We start from the raw sequence: 22,958 nt of genomic DNA, 5'->3' as shown, positions 1-22,958 counted from the left end.
CAGAGATGCTGGCTTGGCTGCAGTCTTCATCTCTCCCTGGATAAGCTTCAGGAAGGAAGGAAATGGTCCTTTTTATCCATCCCACTACCTCATCTGGGATCAGAACCTTAAAGCTGGTTGGAAAGATTCCTGACATACAGAGGAAGAACACCCTGATGGTTCACCTCTGTCCTTTGGCTGACAAGGTGCTCTTAGCAAAGCTTTTCCTGCAGCTCCTGTGGCACAGGAAGACATGAAGTCAAACAGACAGAGCTGACCTTTCCCAATTCTTATTCTCACACCAGTGCCTTTGATGGAACAGACCTCAGACTATTTCCAGTATAAAGCTTTATGTTAACCTTCACCTGTGCAAACTTTAAAATAGCAGCTCAAGAGATGGAGATTTGGTAATTTTTGGCTAACTTAAGACTGGTAAGTAAAACTCACTAGAGCAGAACCAACAGACAGACAGGTAGATGAACCATGTGGTCATATGGATCTTGTTTCACCAGGGAAACAAGCTGGAAATATTTATAGTTTAGTGAAAGATGTTAGCCCCAGCTCACATGCCTGCACTCCTATGGAAAACATCTCTGTGCAGACACTTGCAGAAAAAGCTTCATCTGAGCTTGGTGAGCAAAACTTGATGGATGAAACTGGTTTTGGCAAAACCTTTGGGTTTGTGTTTCTAAGAAGGAAAGAATGTATTCCCCAACCACAAGCTGCTGAAGGGCTGCTCAGGATGGGGCTGCAGTGGGACTGGGGATGGGGGGTGAAAGTGGAGATGGCATTTGCATTTGATCTTCATGAGAGAACAAAAACTGGGCAGCTTTGGAGGAAAGACAAATCACTTGAAACAACAAACCAGCTTTTGAGCTACAGCCTGGCTTAGGGGATACAGAATAGGTGCTCAACAGAAAGCCAGGCTGAGCCAGATGCTAGGAGCCAGTGCCACAGCCAGGATGTCACATGCTCCAGAGGGTCACTGAGACCACTGCAAATCAATCTGCCTCAGGAGATCACATTAACCACTGCACTGCCCTTCTGTGCACCGTGACCACTGTTATCTGCAGTAATGAGCACCAGGAAACCAGCAGAATTGATTGCAAGACATTTCAGTGGAGTCACAGGGACAAACACAGCCTTTCCCCACACTCCTGAGATGTGAATTGAGCAACCACTGTTAATCTCTATTTTTAGCAGCATAGCCAGAAATCTTATAAACAAAAACAAACAAACAAACAAACAAACAAACAAAACACCTTAAAGGGTTAATTTCCAAATTGAAACTTTTAAAAGTAACAAATACTATAGTATGCTACAATATTTTAATTACAATCTTTTCTTTAAAATGAAGCTGTAAAACTTTTTCTAAGGAAATTTTATAAATCAAGTTATTTAGCTGAAGAGGAAAGAACATGGAGGTGATGGTGATGGAGGGTGGGATGTCTCATGTTCTCAACAAACAATTGTGGGGAGAGAACTGGCCAAAACCCAAACAAACCCAACATTAACAACAGTATCTCAGTATTTCCTACCAGTCCTGCACAGCATTGAAGGAGTCTTCACTGGTGATATCATACATGAGGACAAAGCCCATGGCCCCTCGGTAGTAGGCTGTAGTGATGGTCCTGTATCTTTCTTGTCCAGCTGTATCCTGCAACAGAAAGGAACATTTAGGCTTTAAGACTTCAGTTCTCAGAAGTAAAAGCTGTAATTAGGTCCTGTATCTAAAATAAGGCAACCACTCTTTGTTATTATACATTTTAAAATTCTCAGTTGCTCCCAACAGAAATGAACTCTACTTACATTTTAGCATTAATTAGTCTTTTGCATCAACCATGATTTGTTAAATGCATTTTGACACATGTAGTATTAAAAAAATACCAAAGATGTCAACCCTTTAATTGCTCTTCTCTGCCTCAGCTGCAATGCAATAATAAAATGTTAGCAGAGTTCACTGCAAACTGACACTTCAAAGCAGAGGCAAAATAACCAGTCCAGGACTGTTGCAGGCAGAAAACATTTCCATGTTGCAATTCAGTGTCACTGTCCGGGAAATGTCCTTGAGGTAGATGCTGTGGGTGACTCCCTTTCTTGCCTCAGATTAGAGACAAAAAAATAAAGACTTTATGCAATCAGCATTATTATAGAAAGTGAATTTCGTGTGGAATATCCCAATCACAGAGTCTGAGGTGCACATACTAATATGAGATCTATTAATCCTGTTCTGTTGGTTCATCTTAATTCTGTTTACCCATAGAGTTCCTGCAGAGTTCCTCCACCTGCAGTTGTCATTTCTGTGTTCAGCTGGGCAGCACAAAGGTGAACTCTGGCATATGCAACAGAAGAATCTTGAAAGACTTGTGACAGCTAGAAAACATGTCAGCTACCATCTGTTGGATGCTAGTAGCACTTTTCCTTTACATTTTGCAAGCTTATTTTTAAACTGAGGAATATTTCTACACCAGAACAGCAGTCCTACAGCCCAATCCATTCCCTCCAGACCTGCCTTCTGAACCAAGGAAAGAAGTCATGTGCTGATTGTCTCTTTCACTCTGAAGGTGTCTATCTTTGTAACACATTTCATCCTTCTTTGGGCAAATGGCAGCTCTGTGAAACAGCTGCAGGGAGCCAAAAGGCTTTGGCTTCAAATTGTGTGCTCAGTATGAGGTGTCAACTTATAGTTACTGTGATGGGTTAGTTCTAAAATGAACCATCCTTCAATTCCCCAAAACCCACACTGAAGAAAGCATTGCTGCCACTGGTGGTTGCATTGCATGGCATTGCATTGCTGGTTTAAAATGGGATTAAAGTTCTAAAGAAAAAGACCCAAAAGGACTTAACAAGCAGTAAGTAGTTGGAAGAGTAAAATAAATCCACATAGAGCACTCTTGCAGGAGTAGAGATCAGACACAGCACACACCACAGCCCCAGGAGACAGCGGGGGGAAACTCAGCTCTAAAATCATCCTGCCCATCATACCCATACATGCAGCTTTGTTTTTGCAGCATGCAAGAGACAGTGCTGGCCCTTGCAGAACACACAGCAGCCAGTCTGTGGCCGCCTGTTGTTCTGCACCAGAACATCACAGAGCCTCTCTGTAGGACAGCACTTGTAAATAAGCTCCCTACAGCTTGCTTAAAAGGCTCTGCTATTGCACTACTGTGAGACTACCCACAGCTGTACCATACTGTGAATTTCCCAGTGGAGAGGCTGTGCAGCAGGAATCTTGCTCTTTCTGCACCAGATGTCTGGGAAAATATGTGATTTTTTTCCCTTAAACTTGTACATTTCTTTCAAGACAGGGTAGTCCATTGGCTGATCACGATGAACCATTGCACACTGGCTGAGGAATTGTTCTGTTCCCTCCTGGCAACAGGTCAGAGATGGGAATATCAGAATGAGGTGGGCTCCACCCTGCAGCCTGAGTGACCATTTCTTTTCCTGCCAGGGATAAATCCATCACAGAGCACCCTCATATTCACTGATACCTTTAGCTGCTGAACAGCTAAACCAGCCATGACAACTAGATCCTAACCATATTTCTTCAAGCAAGGAAGGTCTCAGCAGTAATAGTATTGCTCTTTTGTTCAGAGAGATGATAGTTGCTTTATTTTAGGGTGATTTCCTAAAGACATGAGGCTTATTAAAACATCAGTCTCCACACAGGCACTCTTGATCAAATTTGGCTGAGGGAAAATATGTTCAAATGTTTTTACATATGTCACAAAAAGTAGTTGGTAAGGTGAAGAGAGACCTTAAGCATACCTTAGCTGTGAAAAAAGCTGAAGTACAATGATTATCTTTTCCAAATACCAAAGGATTCACATGAGAGAGGCTTTCTTTGTGCCTCATTAGCAGAAGGCCCTAAATCAGTATTAGTAACTTCAGAGATCCTGCAGCCAACAAAACCAAACAAATCCATAGGAAGTCAGGTTTCTCCATATCTCATTCTCACAGCATTCTTGTTTGATACCTGCATTCACAGGTTCATCTGCCTTCCAAATCTCATCTCCTATTTTCCCCCCTGTGTTTAAGCAGTGCCCACTCTGGCTTAGGGCATGAGGCTGTGACTAGGCAGTAAGTGACTGCAAGACACATTGTCAAGTTACATGCAGAATAATTTGGAAAGAAATTAAATTTGACAATGGCTCAGAGCAAGGACCCAGCTCTGGGGACATACATCCAGGCTGTCCTGGGAAGCAGCCTCAAGGGACACACAGGGTGACTCCCGAAATCTGTCCTGATACCACCTCAGTGCCTCAGCTCAGTGAGGAATTGGACTGAAAAAGCCAAATTGTGCTACTGCCCAAAAGCTCTGGAATTTAGGAAATCTGATTTGCTGATTTCAGAATTCTGCCTGCGATCCCCCTGTGAGTTGGGATGGGCCCAACTTTATACATTAGTGAGAGATGGGGCTGCAGGAGGTACAGAACCCCAAGGGATAACATGAGTTTGCTCAGTCGTTACCTGTCCTGTGTGAGCAGGGCACTTAAATCATTAGAAAGATAAGTTGCATATGCACTAGGATATACTTGTGTGCCTGCCTGCTCAGATTATCAGAGAGAGTGTGTGAAGGAAATGCATCCTGTATCTCATGGTATATTAAGATTGTTCATACCCTTGCCCTGATAGCCATGTGCTACAATGCAGAGATGTGATTCGTCTCCTCCTGAGTCACTGATGGCATCCAAGCTCTGTTTTACTGTACAGGTACAGAGCATGTCACCTCCCCTCACAGCTTTATAGTGGCATTTCTCCAACTGCATCTGAATTGTTGTACTATCACCCTGAAATTACTTTTTTCCTCAGGTTACATTAGCTTCTTAGACAGCGATAAACTGGCTTAATTTTCTTGACTCAAACCTTGAGAGCTCAAGTGCACAACTCTCCACGACACATACAGATGCCTCAGCATAAATAAAATAAAACAAACTGTAAAATCTGAGCTCACTTTCTTCAGCATTTACAACAGTTGTCCTTCTCTCAGTTCAAAATACCACGAGCCTCAGGTAATTAGTCATTTCAGGTTTTTAAGTTCAAGTTGTTTATCTAATGAAGGAAAAAACAACTGACAGAAATTGCTCCCCACCCCGCCAAGTTGTTTCCAAGATTTCCAGGTAGACCACAAATTCATTAGGAGACAAGTACATGAGGCACAGGCAGAAAGGTGATGTAGCACTAATTAACAGTCTAGCCAACTGCCTGGGTGGAATAGCCTGAGCCCCCAGCATCCAGAAACCTGCCAGGCTGTCCCTGAGGAGGAAGCAGAGAGCTTGGCTGTAAGCAGGCACAGGAGGGTCTCTGTGAGGTGTATTTACACCAGCGTGCTACCAGCTCTCTTCTTCTGCAGCTTACGTGTGTGCCTGTGCTCTATGCAAACAATTAAAAACACCCACAGGACCATTAGTGGGTAGCTTGAAACAAAAATTTGAAGGTTTTGCATTAATGAGCAATCAAAATTCAGTGTTTATCAGAGAAGAAAAAGACCTAAATGCATTTGCATTGTGTGCAGATGCCCTCTAGTCTCAAGATCCATCACGCAAACATTCACAATAGGAGTACAATCAGCTTTTCTTAAATTTACTTGGCTGTCTCAGCAGAAACTACAAGGTACTAAAACAAAAAACATATTTGAGTTTTTAAATAATGACAGATGCTCTTTGCTGCAGGTCTTAAAACCTACAATCCCTGATTCGGAATGATCCTTCTTCTAGTGGAGATTTCCAGCCACAAATTCTTTGTTCCAAATAAAATGTCACTGAAACATCTAATCTGTACTGAATTTAATCCCCTTAGCACCATGACTTTTCTAGCAGTGTATGTGACAAATAGCCTCTAAGGAAATAAAACATTTCAATTTTTTAAAGGATTACCGTGTGATTTCCATGGTTTTTTGTTGTTTGTTTTTTTTAAAGAAGAATGAGTTAATTCATGCAAGAATTCATGCAAGAATCAGAGCTGCTTATTGTCCAGCTATTGGTAACATCTACAAGCTGCATGTACTTGGCATGATTTTTCCTTAGGCTGCTCAGAGTCAGAACAGAGGCTACCTCCTCCCCAGTGACCAGCACCTACCACAATCTTCTTCAAACCTGGTGAAGGAAAGACTTCTTCTTCCCTGCTGTTAAATGTCACATTGTAACACTTACACTATGGCATTTTGCACCTTGTTTGGGGTTTGGTCAGCCTTGCAGACAGGATAATCTACTTCCCAGCCCCGAGGTTATAGGGGGATGTCACACACACACACAGAGACACATTTCCTTTGCAAAAGTGGAGTGGAAGCCACCAAGAATCAGATAAACAAAAGTCACCTTGGGAAAGGGGGAAAAAAACAACCCACCTACCACATACCACAAGAGAGAGGGACCTTGGGCAGACTAGACTTAATGTGTCATTAATAAGAGAATGTTAACATTAAGCTTAGCATTTCCTGCTGGCAGCTAGAAATAGGAACAAACAGGCAAGCAGGATGAGTCACTGGTTAAGACATGGAAAAGATGTGATGTCATGAAAAACCTGTGAAGATTCAATTGCTGCCAGGAGCAAAATAACACCTGGCTCCTTCAGAACTCAGCTCTCATCAAAATGCTCCAGTTCAACAGATCATATTAGGCTTTTTTTTTTCCCCCTCTCTTGTTATTGAGTGCTCCCACTGCCCAAGAGCCACTGGAACCTACTCAGACCCATTCAGCTGCCTTGAGAGACATTTCATTTCAGCAACATGCGGGAACACATTTCTGATGTGAATAAGACCCAACACAAACCCCCTGTCTTTTGATAAAATGCTCTACCTTTGCTAAGTGCTTTTTAAACATTTCCCCATTATGGCTATCTTCACTTCTACTCTTTAGAAGCAGTAAAACCAGCAGTCTTGTATAACTTCAGTACTTATCAGTTGTAGGAATTTCCCTTTTCCTATCCTATTTTACTTACTCTGTACAGAAAGTTCTACCACCCTGTTCTCTCTAACATTCCCACACTAACTGCTCTCGTTGGAGAAGAGAAAATTTTTTGGAAAGAGACTTTTAGTGCATGCAGAGTCTTCAAGAGCTCACCAGTCATCAGAGGCCTCGGTCATGCCCAACACACAGGCTTTTCAAATTGCTCCCTGTAACTTGGTGGCTAAGTATCTCTTCAGGTGAGGCACTGCACTTAACTTTTCAAAGGACTTTTGTAAAATAAGCTTAGGGACAAGCAGGAAAAGCTACCGTAGATTGACCTAATCCACCATTTAAATATTTCTGGCAGTAGGGAAGCCCCTGCTCTTTTAACTTTTCTCAGCAACTCCACACCATATAAGACAAAAAGCGCATCACTGAAAATGCAACAGGGGGCATTTGCTCAGCAGATTGTAAATCCCACACTGGAATCAGGCCAAGATACTGTGAGTGACACTCCTGCTCATGACCTGCTAAGATGTTAAAAATGTTATTTCCATTTTCCCAGGTGCCTTGAGATTGTAGTGAAGATTAGCATCAGTTGCCCTTCCTGGTCTGTAAGAGGGTAAGGAGGACTGGAACAGGACTGGCTTGCCTGTGAACCTTATCTGCTCTTCTCATCGTTTTGTAGGCTGAGTTTTTCTGTTAAAGTATTTAAAAGACAGTGGCTGCAAAAGTGAAATCACATAAAGAGATATACACAAAGATTAGGTTCATTGGGCACATTTCTTAAATCTCATAGAATTTAGAAGTCTTATTTTTCTTTACTTAGATCTAACATGAAGATCAGTCTCACATTGTTGATTCTTTCTGATCCAGCTACCTTGACAGAAAAATAAAGAAATGGCAGTGATAAAAATCTGTAGCATCCACATCACATGCCTACTTCAAATTCCATTTCTTTAGCTCCAGATAAACAGCAAACAAAGTTCAAGAGGCATGTGATACATTGAAAGCCCATCCACTGTGAGCAAGTGATAAAACCAACACTGATATGATAAAAAAAAAAACAACCAAAAACATCTTAAGAGGCTGAGATCCCAGAATAAGTGGCATTTTGGGCAGTGGATGCATTATTATTATGGGATATGCTGCCAGTTTTGCTAGATCCTTTTAGTTTTCCCACGTGTATCCCTTAATTCTGTTAATCAGCCCCTGTAAGAACAGCTGTACAGCACACAGATGTCTGAGCAGGGTTAGCCACCATAAGCATTATTAATTAGCTGCTGTTGAGAAGCTGCTAAATTAATCACAGCTGCAGCACTTCAGAAGCAGCACTCACTCCCGAGAAGGAGCCAGGCTGGACATCCCAACTGGTCCTGCGGGACAAGGGATTGATGTGCTCCAGCCCGGGCACGGCGGGCACAGCTCCCTGCTAACCCAGCAGCACCAAGGCAGATCTCAGCGCGCTGTGAATCGACTGCCAAAAGAACAAGTGCACAGCCTGTGAGGAGGCAGCGGAGCGATGTGCCGTACAAATCCGCCCGGATTCCCTCGCTTGGCTCTCCGACCTCGGAAGGAACGAGGACCGGCGAAGAGAACGAGCATCGCGGTGCCCTGGGGCTGCCTCCCCCTCCAGCGCAGGCAGGCGAACGGAGCAAATCCCCGCACGGAGAGCAGGCGAACGAGCCCCAGGCAGAGCGGCCGGAGCCGCTGCTGCCGATCAGTGCCATGGTAACCAGCGGGGCAGGGATGGCCATCGCGGCGGTACCCGCGGGGGCGCCCGGGCCCGGGCAAGCCCTTCCTTAACTCATTTACAAAGCAATTATTTCGGTGGTTAGGGAAATCAGTGACTTTGTGCCGAAAGACCTGTTGCAAGCCCGAACTGTAAAAAAAACCCTTGGTACTCTGCTGGGAGCATCCCTCCGAGGGATGGTTCTTCTTATCCAGGGAAGATTTCATCTTATTTAGGAGTGGATTAAGGCTAAATCCGAGCCTCCTACTTCACAAGAACCCCGCAGGGATATTATGTCAAGAGGGTCAATTCTAAGATAAAGTGCTCAGAAATTCTGGGAAGCTGTCCATGATATTTTTGAGATTAAAATACCAAATTGAATTACAACCATGAGTCAAGAATGTGTGCTTTAATTTGAAGGGCAGCAGCAAGACAAAAATAAAATAATCAAGCTTAATTTATATTAACAACAACATGCCAATAACAAGAAAATATAATACTCTTTTAAGGTCTTTAAAATCCTAATGTGTAATTTTTCATTATTTGGTGGAAATTTAGAGTAGATCAGACAATTTTTCAATTATAACCACCCAGATTAGGAAAAAAGCCCCACTGCTGTATTCAGGTGAGCATTAAACAAAAATATAAAGAAGGTTCTAGCACTCAAGAAAGTAGAATGAAAGCTTAAAGGCAAAAAAACCCAAGAGCAATCTGAACCACATAAACCAGAAGGTAAATAAAAAGGAAAATAAAAAAAGTGCATCTCTTACTTCAGTGGAATTTGAAATACATTTTCTAAACGCTAGAATTAACAAAAACATAGATTCCTCTCTCTCATGTGTTTTTGTTTGACAGAAATGTGCACATACTTTGAAAAGCAATGTAATAAATAGATTTGATATATTGGTGACATGTTTAAATTCACAAGAAATATAAAAAAGAAAAAATCAAATGGAATTTGAAACTTTCCAAGTAAACCCACATCTCTGCTAAGAATATAAAGGAAGACTTTCAGCTAAAGAGCAGCTATTTTGGAGTAGTCCTAAGCATCTTAAAATAGAAGCTTAGAATTGAAGTGCTTTGTCAGCCACAACAGTACATGTGTGATGATGCTCAGTAATAGCACAAGACAAAGAAAATAATCTTCTACCATTTACCGTGATGCTTTCTATTATAACCACACAGATAAGATGTTAAAAGAGAAATTTTGTTGTGCAGCAGCTGCAGGTGGCTCCCAAGGCAGCCCAGGAAGCACCTCGGGGCAGAAGGGGTTACAGCTGATGCATTTCTAGGTGTGAGGTTCTTTTGAGCACTGTTTTAAGTTCATCTGCCCTTGTGGTGAGGCTCCTTTCTCTTTTCCATTTGGAAAGAGAGCCATGAGCAAATACTCCTCAACACACATGTCATGTTTTGCTGGTTTTACTGTTTGATTTTTACTGACCAATTAATCACCAGCTCCCTGTTCTTGCTAAGCCCCAAAATGCTTTTGGCCTGTGGACACACCAAGAGCCCAAGTGGCTCAAACCTTCCTAATGGAAAGCACATCTTCATGTTCACCTTTTCAGAATTACAGAGGAAAATGACAGCAGATTTCCCAGCTGAAGAAAACGTGCTGTTGGCATTATAAAAATGCAATATTCTGCTCCATGCCTCCAGGTTCACCTGTCCCCAGCCATGCACATCAGTGGGGCTTTGGTCAGGCTCCCAAGCACAGCCTGCTGCTTTTACTTAATAGGACCACTCAGCTCAGCCCAAATTTGGGGATAGATATAAAATAAGTCCTGAAGAATTGTATGGTCCTGTCTGCATCCAGTGACCTCAGCACAGAATCCTGCATATGCAGGGGTCCTGATTTCTCTCAAATGAAATTAAATGTCTAGATAAGAGGAACACAATTTTTCCATGTGATGTTTCTCAGAACACAGACCTCAGCCCAAGGAAAGGAGTCTGTAAAAAAGCTGTTAATGACAACTCCAAACTGTCTTATTTAAAGCTAGTAAAAAGCCTATAAGCAACAGAGACAGCATGAGATCATATTTGTACAGAACACTAAATGCGTGCAATGCTTTACAGATCAACAAAAATATGGGGGCATCAGTCTTGATTATATTCTAGCAATTTTATATTAATATAGCTTCATAAAACAGGGAAACTGCACAGAATTACCCCAAGCAAGCAAAGGTCTATCAACCAATCTGTAATTGAAGCAATCACAGTATCAGGCACAATACAAGCACAAGTTCATGCATTATGCTGCTTCCTAAATCACCCAGGCCCTCTGCCAGCAGAAAATTGAAATAAGACTCTCTGGACCCCTGGCTCAGTTCAGGAAAGGGAGCTGATCTACACTCCATTACCTTACACTTCTGGAAACACTTCCCAGCTTAGGAATGAATTAGTAGTGTTACACTGGGAAAAACACACACTGAAATATTTATCAAATGAAAGCAGCCTGCCTAGCAAGCAGCAACCTCTGGGCAGACTGTGCTCTGCTTTCATGTGCAGCTGAGTGATGTGTCTGGAGAAGGTGCAACAAGTTGATGTTTGGAGCAACACACGTTATTTACTGTGACAGAGATAAAGAAAGGGTTCTTAGGACTTGGTTTTTGTCCCACCCCTGCCCAAACCACTCCTCTGGACTGAAAGGGTGCAAAAGCAAACTTTGGAGCAAAGCATAAGTGAGCAGAATTAGATGTGCCAGTGAGCAAAAGACATTTTCACTAAAGGGGACATGACTTCAGCAACAGCATAACTGCTTCAAAACATTATGAAACTACTATTAAATCAATTGCACTTGCTGCCTGCTGCTATTTTGCCTTATTCTGACATCAAAGTATTATAACTCAACACCATTTTGGAGGCTTCAGAGCAGCAGGGGAAGCTTTGGTGTTGGCTGTCTGGAGCTTACCCTGATGCTTTATCCCAAGATTCAGGCAGTGACAGTCTCTGCCCATTCTGCAGAAGAGAGTGATTCCTGGTCTTCAGGGAGCAGTTGCTGTTTCATTGCTATGCTCATATCACTAACACCACTGTCAGAAGAACAGAGTTCAGAGAACAAAATGTATCCCTATTTAAAGCACTAATAAAATTAATACAAAGAACTGAAGGGAAAAAACAAGTCTCTCTTCACATGGCACCCAGATCTACTTTCTCCATCTACTTTTCCCCATGGATGTAATTTCCCTTGACCACAGCTTTTCTTTACATCTTCCGAGTCAGTTGAAAAATTATGAAAGCCACAATAATATCCAAAACTGTTTAGACGTGTTCTTTTGCTAGTTCTTCCTATGGAGCCTGGAGGGGAAGTGGAAGATTTCATCCCTTGTCCTACCAGGACAAATTGAGAGCTCCCATAACTCTCAGCCTCAGGCAGGACTTTTCAGCAAACTCTGTGGTAACATCAGAGCTCATCTCTTGCCAACGCCTCCAGCTGAGAGAAGGGAGTCCTAAAATCTAACCCTCAACAAGGAGTCTTTGCAACTTTTAATCAGTTCTTTCTGCCAGTCTTCCTGATGCTTAGTGACTAAAAATTTCCTGGATTCTAGTTCTCCTCATTAAGTAGGGCAAAAGTAAATAGGCAGGAAAATTTCATCCATGTTATGTACTCTTCCCAGAGTCAAAAGTCAGGCAATAAGTATTAGATGATAAAGAATAAACACTGTTCTAATCTCATAGTGTCCATCCACATCACTAATGATACATCAAATCACTCTGCATTCATTAGGGCAGTTACATCAACAGGCAGCAAATGTTATATAAAAATTCTTAGATAAGAACAGGCAACATGTTTACCTCCTTTTAATTAGTGAGCAGGGGAGCTGCAGTCTATCTCCTGAAATGAGATGTAAACATAACCAACCTCCACACATGCCCCCTCTTTCAAAACAGCTTATTGACACGAGCTGCAGGAACCACCTCGCATCCACACTTGCTTCAGTGCCACATCCATGCTCTGCTCTTCAGAAAGGGAAGAGGTGGCATTTCAGTGTGGAAAGAAGAAAAACAGCAGGTATTCAAGGTGCACCTGGCAAACAGATAGGTTAATCTCTGTGCCCATGAAAGAAAATGGGAGGGATGAAACTAGAAATAGACTGGGACTTTTCTGGAGGGAATGGGATCTGTCATTTCAGGGAAGGAGACACCTTGTAACATGTCACAGTTGAGGAACAAGGGACAAGCTGAAATGAGCCAAAAGAGCAGCAAAATAAGGTAATGGGAAGGCTGGCTTATCATAAACCCTTGGAAAGATGAGCTGTATTTGGGTGAGTTAAGTACAACAATCATCCCAGGATGTTACAAGGCTTGTTTCAAAAAAGGCAAAACGAGCAGCTTCCTTGGGCAGGGGACAGGTCTGTTCATCTGTGACAGAGATCAGCAGGTCTTCAGGCATTCTCTCCTTCAAGCTTGAATGACTCTCTAAATCTGCAATTCCCAAAGTACGTAGACTCTGCAGATGATAAAGTGATATTATCCTTGTCACGCAGTAAGACCAAAGAATTCTGTCTGCTCTCACTAGGTCTAGGACTTGTACCCATTTCACTATTCAAATTTTTAAAAGGGAGGGAAAACACCTCAATTAGTTGTTTTGGTAATCACAGACCTCTGCATCTGCTTGTGGGTTGAGGTTTTTTTGGTTGTGGGGTTTTCGCTTGGTTGGTTTTTACACGTTGTGCAGAGTTTCTTCTGTCACTTCCAGAGGTTCGGCCAAACTCAGCAGCCACAAAATAATGACAAAATCTGGTAAAGCTTGAGACATTCAAAGACAAAGATGCATTTGGTTCATGTGTGCAAGACACTCAGGTCAGGATTTGATGCTGTGTGTCAGAGGTTTCTAGCATGCAGCAGCATCCTTCTCTTGGAGCTTTTCTATTTGTCAGCTTGTGACATAATCTGAATGTTGGACAATTTCATAACATGGTAATGCAGATTTTAGTGCACAGACTGCACTGAGAACCATATCCACACTTTGGAAAAGCAGAGTTGTCACCACCTCTATATCCACATGGTTACTGAAAAGCCATTCTGCAGACATACTCAGATTCCAGGAGGAACTGATGAAAATACAATTAATGAAATATTCTAATGAAAAGAGAAACACAATCACAGGCTTCACATTGTGTCCCAATTAGACTGTGCTTAGGTCAGAATTCTCAGGTGCTAATAGGATTGTTAAAACAAAGAAAGTGAATAACTTTCTTGACAAAATCAACTAGGCACAGTAGTAAAAATACTTTTAATTAGCATCTTTGTTTTGCTGAAAGGATCACAAGGTTTCAAATAGCAGCATATAACATCAGAGAGTTTGCAAACACATTGTTGTAATAAAAGGGAAAACAAGAAATTCAGAAAGAATGTGCTATATTAACTTGATACTGCCAGGGTAAACAGTTTTACAATCTTGTAAGGAAGATTAGGATCACAAGTAACCAGGATACTATTGTTCCTTCTAGCTTTGTGTTTTCAACACAAAATTGAACACTTTAACACAGACCTGTACTTTCCCTGCTGCAAACTCATTCATCCTGTTGTGTGGGAAGCTGCAATAAACCAGCACAGGACTTTTCAGAATTTCTTTGTTCACAGGAGTCACCAGCTTGTTATTCATATTTCATTATAGTTCCCACAATCTGAAAATTAAATAATTTCTGGGCACAGTTTTCCAATGTAACTTCGGAAAGAGCATCTGATCCAGATTCTGCTCCCAGGTACCCTGCTGTAGGAGTTGAGGTTTTTTGGGTTTGTCTGAGCTCAGCTGAGATTAGCAGCTCATCTTCCATTTCTTTACTTGCTCAACAGTAATAAACCCTGCCAATCACAGAGCAGGCTCCTGTCACTCCAGATGGACCGTGCTGGAGGGGCAGCTCAGAAAAGGAGGAGAGAAAGCTCATCACAGGATTTTGAAGCAGGGGAGAGGCATGCCAAGGCCTTTCAGGAGTCCTGCTGAGTCTTTATGAGAACACTTCTCTCTTCACTGACCTTTGACCAGCAAGGATTTTCCTCCCAATTACACCAACATCTTCCCACCTCCATGGATTACTTCTGGCCACTTCCAGTGCCATGGATCTTCTTCTATCCCAAGTATCCTTGCAGAGAAGAGCTGAATTTTGGGGGCATGTGAGAGACAGGAACCTATAGACACAGTATGACAAAGCCATTCCAGAACTAGTTAGTGTTCTTCTTAAGGAATGAAGAGTTGATATATAAGAGAAAAAAAGAAAAACAAAAATAAAAAAAAAAACCACCAGCCTGGAGGTAGCTATTCATTTATACTGAAATACAGATTGGAGGTATTACATTGAAATACAGATTGTTTTGGCCACAAAGAATTAGGTTTCACAGGTTCATATATAGAGTATAGTTCATTTGCCTTTACTGCCCATCTGCTTACCCACCTGACTGAAGACAGGTGTTACTTGACAAGCTATACTTTCCAAATATCATATAGAAACTGCCTCATGGACACATCAAGGCTGTCATCTGCTACATCCAGGAGGAGATACCACCCTGCTGCTTGACAGGAGCAGATTAAATACCAGGAAACCTCTTCCTGATCTTAGCAACTGTGCTCACATCCCATGAACCACTCCTGCAAAACATACAGCAAAAGCAGAAAAGCCAGGTTGTGTCGTTGTGTACCCAAGGAGAACACCCCACTTAGCAACACAGCAACATATCAAATGTCAGTGGGACTTTCTGCTTCCCAGGGGTGCCATCTCTTCCTCTCACACATCACAGTGCCTAAAGGTGAGAGAACTCCAGAGTCCCAAAGCAGCCTCACTGGCAGTACTGCCAGCTGTGCTGCCAACAGTGCAACAAGCACTGTGATCACCTTGGAGCTGCTCTGGGACAAAGCAACCGCAGCTCTGACATTTGTGGGCTTATCTTACCTGTGAATTTCTTCTCCCTGAGCAGTAGTTTTGTGCCTACGCAGAAGGTTTGACCCCACTGCAGAACCTCAGAGCAGAGAGAAAAGAAGCAGAGCTCCCCTCCTCCAACTCAGGTTTAATACAGGAGGCTCCTGTTTACTTAAATAAATGTTATTTATATGGCTCACCTTGGTAGCTGCACAGAGGCAGTGTGATTACTCAAGTCCTGTGTGAGAAATGTCCTGCAGAGATGGCTGTAAAGCATCCCACTCTTTTTACTCTCCTGCAGCAGCTGTGTCTATAGTGATTATTTGCATAAGTCATTCAGATCAGTTGCTATCAATTACTATGTGGTGGATTATCATTTAATGTTCTTATATAAATAAGATTTTATACCTCCTTGATGAAGTGGGTATTTTTGGCTAGGTGGAAATCACTCTGGGGCTTAGATATGAATCATGTCTGGAGAAGAGCAATGGAGCTGGGGAAGGAGCACAAGTGAAGAGCAGTTGAGGGAGCCGGGGCTGCTCAGCCTGGAGAAAAGGAGACTCAGGAGGACCCTGTCACTCTCCACAACTCCCTAAAAAGAGGTTGTAGTCAGGTGAGGATTGGGCTCTGTTCCCTGGTAAAAAGTGACAGAACAAGGGAAAATGGCTTCAAGTTGCACAAGCAGAGGTTTAAATTGGATATTGGGAAAAATTTCTTCACTGAAGAGTGGTAAGGCACTGGACCAGGCTGTCCACAGAAGTGGTGGAGCCACCATCCCTGGGGGTATTTAAAAGACAAGTGGATGTGGCACCTGGGGAAACAGGTTAGTGGTGGGCTTGGCAGTGCTGGGTAAACAGCTGGGCTCCATCTCAGAGGTCTTTTCCAACCTAACCAACTCTGTGATTCGAAGTCTCCCATAACGAGAGCAACTGACTTGCTATGACTCAGCTTCATTTACTGACCACTTGGAAAGATTTTTATTTCAATCCATATTCATAAGGGTAGAACAACCAACTCCACTGTCTTAAGTTGTATATTTAGAGTGCTGCATGTTTGTTCAGCATTTGCAGGACCCCAATCTACATAAGCTGATGTGACTTTTTGAGAGTGCAGGAGGAATAAATACATCAAGGAAGGTGTTCTGCTTCTTTTCAAAGAGCAGTACTTCATACCTTGGCTGGTTCATACCCACACAAAACAGCAGCAAGGCTTCCTACCTGTAACTGAATGCTCACGAGTAAAAGTATTTAGCCTCAGGTTTGAGATGTTGCATCCAATAATCCACCTTCTCTGAAAATCCTCCACTATATTACGATTTTTCTCCCTAAGCCACATGTACACAAACATCTAAACTAACAGACCCTAGTAAATTGAAAACTAACAAACCAATTTCAAAGACATTGGTCTGAGCTGGTCTCCTAAACTTCACACATCTCTAGTCAACAACCTCCTTCTGAAACTTTTTAGATTCACCTCCTGATCCACAGCAGTTTTCTTGAAAAATGACTTGAGGTTTATTACAGCTACAAGTATTACCCATTTCCTGATGCAAAAACTACACCTGTCCTAGCTAGATATATTCAATCTGTCCTAATTTGTACTGATAGAAGAATGTGTTGTCAAGCTGCAATCACAATAATGTGTCTCCTCCTGTTCACCACAGAGTAACCACTGTGAAAAATTTCAAAATAGACAACATTTTGTCCCCTACTTTTCATGCATATCATACAAACATGTATCAGCTGTGCTAGAAATTGAAACAATCTTTTAGACATGCTGGATTGTTTCTCATTAGCATATCCTCATGCCAGTAATCAAAATCAATCAACTCAAATCAAATTAGTTCTCCATGTGTTCAGTTAAAATGCATACCATATGCTGGCTGAAATGTATACCAAAGCAAGACTGTGCAGCCGTAGGAAGCTTCTTTCTGCAGCTCCTTTTCATGGCAATATTAGGACAATTTCCATTAAAACACCAACATTTAACTATTTTCAACCAGCCTTGTGTAGCTCCAAAGGAGCAATTAATGGACTTGTTGAAATTAGTCACTAGTGATGCATCACAATACCTGCTGTCTCTGTGGGATCCAATCACAGGTTAAAGGAAGAGCTCAGTCTCTGATCAAACAGGACCTCCGAGAAATCACAATTCACCAGGCATACCCAGAGGCTCAGCTGTGGTACCATTTGCAAGATTTATATGATGGCATTTTGAGTCGTTGCTTACTCCACCTAGTTAAGCATCTGGCTGCTGTCAAATTGTCAAGGTATGCCGAGATGGAAAGCACCTGCTTTCACTACCAACTACTTCCTAACATCATTGGTATTGCAGGAAGGCTTAGGAGCCCTCATTGTGAAGCCACTGCTGAGAGGTTACCCAGGCTGGCCAAGCAGCACCTCTGCAGCCACTGCTGAGTTTCTCTGTGCAGGAGAGCCAGGAGTAAGCGAGCACCAAGGGGATGGATGCAGGACCCATCACCCCAGTCAGCACCAGGGCTGCCTCCTCCCCCTAGATCACCTACTCTGCACTCCAGGAGGCACTGGGTGGGCAGCCCTTCAGAGCCCTGCGTTTGGGTTTTATCCCACAGTTTAGCTGCAGAATCAACATCAAGTGCAAGATACACACCCTCAGCGTGCTTGGCATCCTGAGGCACCAGGTGAGAGCTGAACCACCTCTCTTCAGTGCACGCAGTCCTCAGCCTCCCTCCTCCAACTGCTCACAAAACCAGCTGTGGTGGACTCTCTGAAGCTGGATGGGAAGTGAACACATAGCCTGTTTTTATACTAAATGCATTACAGTTATTTTAACAACCCTGTTCTATTCCGACTTCAAACAGCAGGAAACCTTAGCCTGCCTCTCCACTCTCCTTACTAGAAGCCTCAATTTGTACTTGATGAGATGACTTGTTTTTCTCTCAGCTGATCACTGTCATATGCCTAACCAAATGTGTCAAGCAAAGTATTAAGGGGGATTCATAAATGCTAAACCTCTAAGAGGCTTAGGAGTGAGAAACATAATCGAGTGTCACTGCTGGAGGCAGAAGAGTTGTTTAGGAATTCTGAAAAGCATCCATTCAGCAGATACTAATTTTTATGCTGGTTAATCAGAAACAGGAAGCTTCAGGAAACAGAAATGCTTCTGTGTCTCTATGCTCATTCACCATGGGGTAGAGGAACCATCATGGGGTAAAGAAATCGCCATGCCAGCTCAGATTAGCAGCTGAAGTGTTTCAGCATCCTGTCCTGAACAGTACAAGCTTCTGATCTAAACAGCAATCTGAAATGGATGTTTCTGCAATAGATACAAAATTTCAGAGAAGTATAATTATGTAAACTGTACATAAGTAACACAACAGGGGAAACACTTTCCTAACTTAGAAGCCAATCTCCAATAAATCAGCTTGTGGTGGACAACCTTTGCATTACCAAAATATTCCTATAACTGAAACACTAAAACCTCTCTTCCTCCTCCACACAGAATCAGGCAAATTCCCCAGGACCCTTTTTTATCCCTCACAGACTCTCAATTAAAACTTTTTCTTAACCCTATAGGTGTAATTTAAAGGACCTCATCCCTCACAGGTCCCTTCCTCATTGATGAAATTGTACACTGTGAGTTCCAGATGATCTCTGATCATTTTTGGTCAGAAGCCTTAGAATTCTACTATCAGCACATACCTCAAACATGTTATCTCCCATCTCGATGGCTGACACCTTTTCAGCCACATTATTTGTCATCACTGCCTACTTCTTCCTTTCAGTGGTGACCAAGGAGTTATGGCAGAAAAATGACTGCAAACTTATGGGTTTGGTCCCCCTTCCAGAAGGAGCCTGTGACTGAAGCCTGAGCCTCGAGACAGGCTCACTCTGGTGTCCCCTGATCTGGCAGCAACCAACCCCTGGGGCTGCTCTTCTTTGTTATTTCTATTCCCAGAACAGTGTGCATACTCTTCAAGAGGCAGAACTTCTTTCCCTGCACTCTCCTCAGCATCAAAGCAAAAGCACATTTTGCACAGAGTACCCAGCTAGACAGTCCCACTTCATTACTCTCCCGCTGAGCTCCTGCTGGCTACCTGCAAGTAAATCCAGCCTGTATTTAATCTCTAAAGTTGAAGGGATATTTCTTGTTTATTTTCATACTGGCCTTGACTGCAATATTTCATACCCAGATACCTGCTGTGCCACCAGTCTGAAAACTGACTTCCCACAGAAATCTGTCAAAAGTCCTTCACAGCATCAGGAAGGCACCTGAGCACAGCAATACAGATACCTGGTGGAGGCATTTCCTCTGCTGCCCTGATCCAGTTAACCAGCAATCACATTACCTTGCTCCTTCAATACCTCTGGGCTCACTTCAATTCACTTTGGTCTCTCTGAACCTGGCACTATTGTATCTGCTGCTGTAAGATCCTCTCCAAAAGACAGCTTGATTTGAAAAAGGGCTAAACATCTTTAACTCCTATTTCACCACTGGAAACATACCTTTGGTGAAAACACATCTAGAGTCAGAGTGATCACTGCAGCACTAATAATTAACAATTGGATGCAGGCTTCCATCTAAATGGAGGTAGGATAAAGTAGTCAACAAGTACATCAGTTATCTGTCAATTCTGAACTGTTGCACTCATTAAAGGCAAAACATGCCCACGCATAAAAACATTCTGCGCTGATAAGATAACAACAAATAACTTCCCTATAGTTTCCACAAAAGAAGCATCCCTTTCCTTTAGTCACTTCTTGCACTCTTCTCACTGCACCTATAGGAACTTTCAATAGCACCATCAAATCAATATGGATATGCAATCTGCATGCATTTAACTTCAAAAACAGTATTACTAACAGCTTTCTATGAGATAAATGTTTCATGTTATCAAAATAATTCATAAGACATATTGACTTTCATGACTCCTTGCTACTTTCAAAATTCTGTTCTCTGCCAGAGACAATCAAGAAAAATCTCTAAATGGGTTCATCACAGCCTTCTGTTCTTTAGAAAACCCCATACTTTGCAATGTCATTTTGAAGGAGGAATTCTGCAGAAGTAGAGCTGGAAAACTGAATTATGTTACAAGCTGAAAAAGCAGAAAGCATGCTGCCATTCTTTTTAGTCACTTCCAAGCAATTTCGTTTGAATCTGCTGAAGGCAAATTTCAGCATAAAGTATGAAAGCTCCAGATCATCTAGTTACTAAGATGAATGCCTGGTAAGTCTTCAGTTGGGACTATCGCCTTCATTTATAAAAACACAATTTCTCCTCCAACAACAGAATTAGCATAAGTGTGCTTACAGTCCTGCTCACAGGATCTGCCAGCCATATCTTCTTTCTTATTTCTATCTGAGATTGACGTCAGCAGCATTCACAACCTTTTGAGAACTCATTCTCCAGTTTCTACTTAATTTGATGTCTCAGAACATTTATATGACTCACAAAATTTGCTGTTTGCAGCTTCAGGGCACAAAGACGGAAAGAAATCCAAAGGGGAAAAAAAAAAGAAAAAGATTGCATTTAGTGTAGTAAAGTAATAGTAAGGAAGAAGAGAAGATAAAATATAGTCAGATATTTTTGCAATTGCTATTTTTGGCAATGGTTGTTTAGTAAAGGAAGCACAATTTCCCCTTTCATTACTCAATAAAACAAAGAAACACAATTTTCTGTTCCATTCATTACTCCGAGTGAATGAAGAGATCAATTTTAAGAGCAAAGCTAAACTTACAGGATTTTATAGCTACCTGTGGGAGCTGAGTGACACTTTGGGACTGCCAAGGCTGAGAACCAAGGCACCAAGACTCCCAAGAGAGGACACTTCTTCACACAGGACACACTCTTGACTCTGGAAGAGAGCTTCTCTGGGGTTCAGAAGGCCCTGCTAGAAACCGCTCCAACTCAAATTCAAATCCAAAGGGCCACCTGTGTTGGGCAGAACTGTAAAACTCAGGAAGAGCTCATTTTTTAGGAGTCGGAAGTAATCACTGATGTCAGTACAGATTTCATTCCTGAAAACCCCTGACCCTTCCTCTGCACACACACAGGTGCTCCACATCTTCTGGATGAAGGGAAGACCAATTCATCTGGGGAGCTGGATTCCTGCCTGCACCTCGCAGGGAGACAACTACTGGAAAGCTTCGATTCTCTCAGGTGAGAGGTTCAAGTTCCAAACCTGGGTCTTTGTCAGGTGCTTCTCAGTGAAAAAATGAACTATCCCTCCTGTTCTGTAGAGAGAACACTCGTTATATGAATCCCTCAAGGCTTGACACACTGTCAAACTAATACTCTTATTGTTATTAATCAAGAATTTAATAGATGAGATCTTAAAATTATTATGTCTTGGGAATCTTTTCATTTAAAAAATGAAGATCCAATGAGTCACAGCTGCAAAAGTCACTCAGCATCTCCCTTTGAGAGATTATTTTGAACAAGTACTTTATTGAGCAGACAGATTTTAGCAGAACACAGCCGACTCACCTGTGGCATGAGGGCAATTAAGCCTTTATAAATTTTTTTTTAATATCTGTAAAATAAGGAGACAAGAAGTGAAAGATCTCCTACTTGTCCTATTTCCTGATAACAGTCCCAGAGTAGTTAGCAAATATGATCAACTGTATTTCTTCTCAGCTTCTTTCACAAAAATATAGTAAGAAAAGAAATCAATGCTGCCATTTTTCTTGGCCACATAGGCTACAGCTTAATAAAACCAAAAGGAGAGAAAACACAAAGAAGGTTATTGCATGGATTCTGACATTATAATCAACTAAACAAATATCACCTCTGCCTTTGTATTAGGTGATAAAAAGCAGTTTGGTTTTGTATTGGGTTTTTGGTTGGGTTGTTGGTTTGGTTTTTTTTTTTTTTAAGTCTGTATTTTTTTAATCATCAAACTGACTGCACTGTCTCTCAAAGCTATAGGGTAATACAACATTACTTGGAGGAGGCATTCTCAGGCAGAATAAACAGCTGCCATTCCAGGAACTTGAAAACTCTGAAGATTCCAGCAGAAGTAAAAGGGATGCATATGTTTGATACTTTCAGGACCAGAGCAAATAAAAAACTTGCATGCAGTTAATGGAAAATAAAGTTATTCATTTCCTTCTGTTTGAGCACGGGGGTTTGTAAATGCTGAGGCAGGTGGCTACTTTGCCATCACTTAGCAACATCAGGTTTTGACACACAACTGCTTCCTGGTCTCCAGCCAGGTGGGCAAGGGAGGATTCCCACAGCCCCTGCTGCAGATGGGAGAACTGACAAATCACTTTGAGCTGATGTTACACTGATGCAAAGGTGCTGCTGAGTCCAACTTTCAGCAAGTTCTACTCACTCAGGTGAAATTTCGTGTTAAAGCAGTAAATATCCTGTAGACCAAGACCATTTCCAGATTTAGGTGAAAGATTACTGAAATCATAGCTTTGCCATGACAATGGTGTATTTTTACTGAATATGTTCCCTTTAGATTTCTTGCAGTCTCTTGAACACTAAGAGGCTCCTATACATATTTATATCAGAATT

The 22,958-nt window shown here is 42.1% G+C and overlaps 1 protein-coding gene across 4 annotated transcripts in view; it reads right to left on the bottom strand.

Moving 5' to 3' along the window:
• The window catches only part of RAB3B (RAB3B, member RAS oncogene family), a 50,982-nt gene that overhangs the window by 8,739 nt on the left and 19,285 nt on the right, over positions 1-22,958 (bottom strand). For 3 of the 4 annotated variants that reach the window (XM_038144556.1, XM_038144557.1, XM_038144558.1), the window contains one exon: positions 1,518-1,636. In XM_038144556.1, the coding sequence (XP_038000484.1) occupies positions 1,518-1,636 (119 nt within the window). Of the gene's footprint in view, positions 1-1,517; positions 1,637-10,781; positions 14,731-22,958 lie in introns of those variants that run through there. The other variant, XM_038144559.1, reaches the window with a different exon arrangement.

This window comes from Motacilla alba, chromosome 8 (genome assembly GCF_015832195.1).
Source record: "Motacilla alba alba isolate MOTALB_02 chromosome 8, Motacilla_alba_V1.0_pri, whole genome shotgun sequence".
In the NCBI taxonomy this organism is placed as follows: domain Eukaryota; kingdom Metazoa; phylum Chordata; class Aves; order Passeriformes; family Motacillidae; genus Motacilla; species Motacilla alba.
This window is presented reverse-complemented; position numbering and strand designations above follow the sequence as displayed.